The following is an 8,339-nucleotide window of genomic DNA, read 5'->3' as shown; positions in this document are numbered from 1 at the left end:
AATTTGGATTTTCCCGTTGGAGACAGCCCAAGGGAATTATTAAAATTAAAGTGCAAATTAGACAATAGAGTCGGGCCAAACTTCATTCGCGATTCACTTGCAAGACTTCAAATGGTTAAAAATCAACCACTCACACAATACTATGTCATAAACCACTCACACAAGGTCATGTCTGCATGAGCACAAGATTTCACCCGGACAAAACTACAAGGAAAAGAAATTTATTCTTGTATATGTAAACCCAACTCAATAGTAAACGAATGTATCAGTGTCTAAATGGTTAAATTGTGATAGTCAAAATTTAGTCACATAAATTCAAGCGTCCCTTAATGTTGGTTCATCTAATACACTTGTATATTATGAACCCGCCTCCTAAGTTTAGGTGATTTTTTTCTTCTTTTTTTCTCAACAATTCTGCTAATCAATTCAAGTAAACATGACATTAATAAGAGAGGGTCGATTTGGATTGAATATCGGTCGTGTTGTAGTCGGATTTCTATTAACCAAAAGATCTAGGTGAATTTTTAAAGTTTTGTTTTTTGGGGTCTTTTGATATGGGTCCAATTTTATAAGCTTGTTCTGATATAGGTCCAATGTATTACACAGTCATAGGTGAGGTCTAATAAGTAGAGCAATCATCCACATCAGCAATTAAAGTGTTTATACTTTGAAATCAAATTACATCAATTGCCATTGAATGTTTTATTAGGACTCTTCCAGAAATTAACTTGAACTATAAATTACAAATCACGATTTCAACAACCCTAACCCACTCCTGTTTTGAATATACCTTGCGATTCCTAATTAGCATCCAAATTTGAATTTCGAATTCGTATGAAGCTATTAGAACTATAAGGAACATCTCTGCAGACGATGAAGGCAAACATGACAAATATCTGGTTTGAGTTTTTCTGGTATTTGCTACCTGGATAACAGGTATGGCACATCCCCACGAGATTTCAAATACATGATTCGCGAGCTTTATATGTGATTGTGTTATATAAGTATTGCTCCATTGGCTTTTGACATTGATTGTGTGTTCATGAGCTTTTGACATTACCAAGATGGAGGACTGCACCTTATATTGTTGAAAACGAGAATCATGTAAAATTACATGTTTCTGATAAAAAAAATAAAAAATGTAAAATTACATGTTCCACCAGGATAGGTAGTTACAATACGACAGGTAGTTTAGCTTGTACAAGTACTTATATGACAGGTAGTTTAAATTGTAAAACACTTATATGAGAGGTAGCTTAGATTGTAAAAGATCAACAGAAATTTAGGTAATGCCGATAAATAAGGAACCTGACATAAGTAATTAAAAGCCTCCTTAAAATAGATTGATAAGTATTTCAAATTCAAAAAAATATTATCAAGAAATCGGAAAGCAGAAGATGAAAGAAGCAGAAGAATTACTCTTTTTTATGATGGATAACTGATGATGATACAAATCTAAAACGTAGGAAATCTATGGACAACGTTTAAAAGCTATAAAAGGGTAAAATAGTGATCACAATGTAAAAAAGTCAAATATAGGATCAACACCAAGGGGCACGTACATAGACAAATAAATTGCATATGCATGGCTTGATCATACTCTAACAAACATCATTAAAAACATGAAAGCCCTAGCTATTTCCATGCATGGAACTGCAATATGAACCAAGACTCCAAATTAATTACCAAACTAACTCTCCTGGCACACAGGACTTTAAAAGGGAGAGGTGACCAAACTAAGAGTACACGATTACGTACGAACAAGTCGAAAAATTAAGAACTTTACTGCTCCACAAATGGGGGTGGATGAGGGCGCGGCGGCCATGATCGTTTAGGAGGAAAAGGAAACGGAGGCCACGGTGGCCACGGTTGTTTAGGAGGAAAAGGAAACGAAGGGCGCGGCGGCCATGGTCTTTTAGGAGGAAAAGGAAACGGAGGACGAGGTCATGGAGGCAAGTCCGGTTCCGCATAGCCACACATGCCACACAAGCAACGCATACCATAAGGGCACCTGTTTCCACATCTCCCACAATTAAATGGGCTAATATTGGTATTACTGCAAAAACCACCACAGCATTGCCAACTAAATGGGCATCTGATTCCACACAACCCACAATTGTAAACATCGGAGCTGACGTCAACACAACGATCTCTACAGCACCGCCATATTTGCCGAAACGGATCCGGCCATTTTTCCGAAAACTCTTCCTTCCTACGACATATCCAAGGCCGGCCCCGGCACCCTCGTGGCCTTGGTGGGCGTGGCCAGTTCGTTGTTACTTTTTTCAGCCACGGTGACGTGGATGCACCGGCAGCAGCAGTTGTGGTGGCATTGGAATAATACCCTTGGATTGTGCTCACAAAAAGCGATAGCAATAGTAGAAGTGTGGAAACGATCACAAATTGAAGTTTGGAAACCAGCATCGTCTAGGGTTTTGAAGAGGGAGGGGACTTTACTGTGATATATATAAACGTAATTAACATATATATACACGTAATTAACACATGTACCTGTACGTTTTAATTTAATTAATTAATGTGATTAGTTAGTTATTTCTTGTTGTAGAATTAATTAAGGGCGGTCTTGACTTAACAGAGATCATGCTTTTCTTACATGGTTTATGATTTGAGGATTTTTGTAGTCAGTTATGGACGGTGGATGCTGTTCATGTGGAGAGACAAACAATTTCGTGAGATATGAACGAGGTTTTCATTAGCTTGATGCATTTCTGGGGGCAACTCTATGATAAAATTCAAGTGATTAGAGTGGGTCAAATGGCGTGACAGAGAGCAAACTGGTAAGCTTCATTTTGCTTGCCAGCTGGCCTCATATATATCATATGTTAGAGACCTCATGCACATGAAGGTCCGATTACGTATATACTATGGAGCTTGAACGTACACACTTTTGCACAACTTTTGGACGAATAGGGGGGAAATGCCCTCGAACATATATGAGATTTAGATGGGACTGAAAGAATTACAGAGGAAAAGTACAAAACAATGCTAAAATATGGAGGAATAATATAAATAGATAACGCAGAGGGCTATATATAAGTAAGTCGTAGTTATACAAAATCTTAATTATCTAAGCTACTTATTAATAAAATCTTCTTTGTCAATTCGATCTTTAATCACAAAATAAAATCATAAGCAGTAATGTAATTTTACACAAACTAAGTTTTGCTAATTTTTTCATCTTTCACCCACATATCATCATAGTATATCTCTAATTTTGAAAAATAAAATAAAAATATAAACCTCTCTCCACTCCAACGTTTCCTCTCACTCCCCCACATTTCTCTCCAACTTCTCTCTCCCATATATTTTCCAAAATAAAAAAAAAACTTATTTACACGCCAAATGTATGGGCTTAGGCTAGTAATAAGTTAACCAAACTCAATTGGGTTGGGCTCACATAAGTTAATACTCCCTCTCAAAATAGTGCATAAATATTACCAAAGTCCAACTTATCGAGTGAGTATGATAGACTTTGCTAAACACAACTTTGTAACAATATCTGCCAGTTGATCCTCACAGAGCAAACGCTGAACAAATTAATCTAGCTTCCAATTTCTTTTTTGATAAAATGTCTCTTTACTTTAACATGTTTAGGCCGATCAATCATGTTGAACTAAATTGTGAACAATGTAAATCGCAACCTTGTTACCACAATTCAACTGCGTAAGCTTTTGAGGTATAAATCGCAAATGTCACGTGCATACCTTAAAGCTCAGCCTCAATGCTTCATCTAGCAACAATCTTTTGTTTCTTGCTTCACTAGATAACAAGATTGCCTCCAAGTACAAATGTGAAATAACCTGAAGTTGAACACCTGTCAATGATTGAGCATGCCCAATCTGCATTCTTATATCCAAAAACATCTAAGTGAGCATGCTTTAAATACACAAGTCATTTACACGATGCGGACACCAAGTATCTCAAAAATCATCAATAACACTGTTATGTTTAGTATTAGGAGTATGCATGAATTAACTAACCACTGTGGAGTAAAAAAAAATTCAAAAATTCAAAAAACTACACGTTGATCTTTTTCCGAAGAAGATAAGATTGCTCTCATTAAATAGACAGAACATACAAATATTCTCACGCGCAACTCAATATTTGGAGGCTCGAGCAACTGATTATGACTACACCAAGCTCCCCTACTAGTGGCATGGAAAAGTCAAAGACATTAAAGATATGATTAATCATCAAAACTATCTTTAATACATTCTTGATTGAATATCAACTCAAACAAGTAAGGAATACTCACCACAATCAATGAGACTTACCAAATAATCCCAAGATACTATCTCATAATTAATATATTGGGATAATTCTTTCCTGATCCATCTTACGGATGACACACCATGACCAGTGGGAAGCCACCATGTGTAGGCAAAATCCTAACCCTCTGGTCACCTCCCTATAAATACCTCATATGTTTCCGGTAAACTTTTGCTACGCAATAGAATCCCTAAACTCTTTCTCTTTTCAGAGAAACTGACTTAGGCATTGGAGATCCATTGGCCAAACCTTCCTCCCGCAACTTAGTGAACGTGTGAGGCTTTGACCTTGATCATATGTGTTTATTATTTTGTAAATACAAATTTGTCAAAACTAAAGACAATTGATTTTTGCTACCACACTTACTATAAGCAATATATGGTCTGGTGGGGGCCAAGTATATATATTAGCCTTCCAACAACAAGCTAGCTAGTAATATTCCTGTAAACACGGAAATTCCTGTAGCGAACGAGACAAGAACACGTGTACAAAATAATATTTTGTATTAATGATTTAGGGTTACAATCTCTCTCAAATTTGATCCTCTGATTCGATCTCTGTAAGGTGTTGATTTGTGGATGTGCGATTGATCCAAGGACCGTCGAGGCTTGATCTTGGATGAATGTTTGGAAGTTTCTTCAATGGCCGTTGGGGCTTGATCTTGAAGGTCGAGGGAACGGATTTTCAAGCGGCTTTTGGGCTTGATCTTGAAGGTTGATGGATGAACGAGTCTTCAAGGGCTTTTGGGCTTGATCTTGAAGAACAGTGATGAACAGATCTTTAAGGGGCTTTTGGGCTTGATCTTGAAGAACAGTTGGATGTGTGGATTTGTTGATCTGTTGATCCAAAGGACCGTTGGGGCTTGATCTTAGGATGAACGGATGATGAACGATGAACACTTTCTTCAAGGGCCGTTGGGGCTTGATCTTGAATTGGTGAAAGTTCTTCAAGGGTTGTCGGGGCTTGATCTTGAAGGAGGATTTGACGAAAAACGAAGAAAGCTTTCTTGATCCTTCTGGATTTGCTTGGGAGCTTTGGAGTTTCAAAGCTTCAAGGTTTTGGTGTGAGGTGCTGAATTGGTCCTGAATTGGTTCTGAATTGGTTCCCCAAAATGAGTGCCTTGGCTTCCTATTTATAGAATTCCAAAACCTGATTTTTGGATTTAAATAATCAGATGAAATAAATCATTTCTGCCAAGTGTTGACACGTGTCATGTTTGATGACTTTTTTGATGATTCTAAATTTTTTGTTGAGTCACATGCTATGTGTAAAATTTATGTGACACGTGAACATTGGAATTCAAATTATTGATCAACATTTATTTCACCAAAATTTCGATGTCTACAATTCCTACTCACATAACTTGTGATTTATCTCAATAGATGTGTTAGTATGTTTACAAGTAAGCATCTCAATCCCTGTGAATAACTCCATCATATACTTTCGCTGAGACAAAAAGATACCTTGTGATTCTGTACAACTCAATCTCCAAAAAATACTTTAAGACTGAGATCATTCATCTCAAATTTGTGAGACAAATATGTTTGTAGTGCAACTTTTTGTACAAAATTATATCGACATAAACGAAGCAGTTCTTGATTTCTTCAATTTGCACAAATGATTCTGTAAATAGATTTCTTAAGCTTTTTATTGATCATCTATCTCTCTTTAAATACAATATAGGGTAATGTATTGTTATCCTATATCACTTTCCAACAGATAGACCAAAAATGTACACATCCCAAGGGAAACAAAATATGTACAAAACGTTTGCATGCTTCGAATGACATGGCAAACGTACACAAGACCACGTTTCTATAGCACCCACATTGCTCAGAACAGAAGACGCGTGTAATGCCATTTACCTCAGCACCTTCATCCATATATCATATATATGCCAACACAAATCTAATTTGGCACTTCCTTTCCTTCTCTTTCTATTGCAATCCGAAATCAAGATATCAAATTAAGCTACTTATATTAGTGTGTTCAAGTTCAACATGGGAGGGCATATTTTTCTTCTCCGCGCTTTCTCCTCAAGGTCAAGGTCCACAATTTTGAAGTCATTAGCTGCATGTCATTACACAACCAACCAGGTAAGTTATAGTTTCATCACTAATTTGGTTCATAAATAATGAATGATTGATCCATTGGTTTTAGGTCAAGTAACTAATTAATTGTGTGATAATTGATTTTTGTCTGATTTATTCAATCTTACGATTTTATTTTAGAAAGTATGCGGAGAAATGTGAAAATCACTCGTAGTATTTCAATATTCTCCAGTTTATTGTACTATGTCCCAAATTCAAACATAAATTAACGATGCAATTCGAATTAAGAAAAAAAATAACCTACGAATCCAAATGTGATAACATTGATTTGGTGGTGATATTTGTACTATGATTGAGTGAATCAGTTGGAAATGGAACTCTTTGATCGATGTTGGAATTCGGACTTGATTGCTATGCTATCTGAAATTTCAATTAAGAGGTATAGCAGCCAAGGGAGCAAGGAGAGCACCACCACGGCCACACAGGTATAGAAGAGAGAGCACCTTCTACGGCTGAGGAGTTCAAGAGAGTGGCGGAGGAGAAGCGGAAGGCGGAGGAGAAGCTGAAGGTGGCGGAGCAAGGTGTGGCCAGCCAGACAGCGGACAAGGCATACGATGGGACAGAGGAAGCTATCTTGGGTGACTCTAACGTTGAATCTGTCAAGAACAGGTACAAGGAACATGAACCCGGGGCTGACTACAGAAGGAGGCCACATGACGACTAAAACAATTTTTTTGGGTCTAATTTATGGTTAGTTTGATATTACTGTGTTTTTTTTTTTAAATTGGGTCTAATTTATGGTTAGTTTGATGTGAGAATAAATTGCTGTAAAATAAAGTTGTTGAGGGTTTGGTAAACTTTTTTTTTTTTTGGTAAAAGCGTTTTTAACAAAAAAAAATAATGTCTAAGTGTTTGATAAACTTTTATATAAATTGTTGTGAATATGTGAAATGGCTAAAAATTATATGTATTTAATATGACATAATAATTGTTAAAGAGAATAACGTAGGAGCAATTATTACAATTTTGTAAAATATGAGTACTATGCTTTGATAAAAAAAAACATTTTTTAAGCATGGTGTGGAGTCAAAAATAATTTCAGAAGATGACACGTGAATTTTTGGATAATAATGACAAGATTACCCTTGAGGCACATCGGAATTCTCATGTACATGCAACAGTCAATAACGGTTTAATTAAGGAAGAGTCAAATGTGATCAATCATTCCTTATCAATTCCTTATTGATTTTTTTTTCAAAAGGTAACTTCCAAAACTTTCTATTTAAATTAGGAATAATTACTATGTTAGTTGCAAGATATTATTTTAGATAATATCTTGTAATTATTCACCTATTACCACCAAATATGGTTGGCCACTCTCCATCCAAATGGCTGACCACTTTCCTATAAATACCTTTTTATCCCACTAAAATGTTAAGTTATTTGTTACCCACAAATTCTTAAATACATTCTTTTCAGAATTCTAACTTTAGCATCGGAAATTCTTCGGCCAAAGTCCATCTCCCCATTCATCGTGGAAGTGTAAGCCTTTTGGCCTTAATCTTAAATGTGATTATTTTGCAAGTGCATTTTTGTCAAAGGAGAAGATGGCTGAGTTTTGCATCCACAAATTGGTACTTTCATTGAAAGTTTGATTCACATGCTCGAAGAAGACTCTTGCATTCAAAGTTTCTCATTTCTCGTTCATACATAAATTTTTCATACATTCTTGTTCCTAGAATTTTTTAATTCTTTGAATAAATGTAGGAGAAAAATACAATGGTGGAAATTTGGAAACCACGACGAACGGAAATTCCTACGTTCAAAGATTTAGATCAAATGATGGAGATTGCTATTAGCTACACCACAATGATCCACGAGATTCAGGGTGGTGGCAGAATGAGTAACTTTGCCACCACGGGGTACCATCACTATGGCAGCCACGTTAACCACCATGGCAGTGGGGAGTGGGACAACTCCATAGTAGCAAGGCCACGA

At 36.3% G+C, this 8,339-nt stretch overlaps 1 protein-coding gene across 1 annotated transcript; it reads left to right on the top strand.

Annotated features, from left to right (window-relative positions):
• The first annotated feature begins 6,216 nt into the window (after nt 1-6,216).
• Nucleotides 6,217-7,283, top strand: LOC126590939 (uncharacterized). Its single transcript, XM_050256457.1, is given in 3 exon segments — nt 6,217-6,386; nt 6,779-6,802; nt 6,805-7,283. Coding segments are annotated over 3 exon segments (381 nt in total). The 5' UTR covers nt 6,217-6,290; the 3' UTR covers nt 7,066-7,283.
• The last annotated feature ends 1,056 nt before the right edge of the window (nt 7,284-8,339 follow it).

Source organism: Malus sylvestris, chromosome 11 (assembly GCF_916048215.2).
Source record: "Malus sylvestris chromosome 11, drMalSylv7.2, whole genome shotgun sequence".
Classification (NCBI taxonomy): Eukaryota; Viridiplantae; Streptophyta; class Magnoliopsida; order Rosales; family Rosaceae; genus Malus; species Malus sylvestris.
Note: the sequence above shows the minus strand (reverse complement) of the source record. Positions and strands in the feature narration are given on the sequence as shown.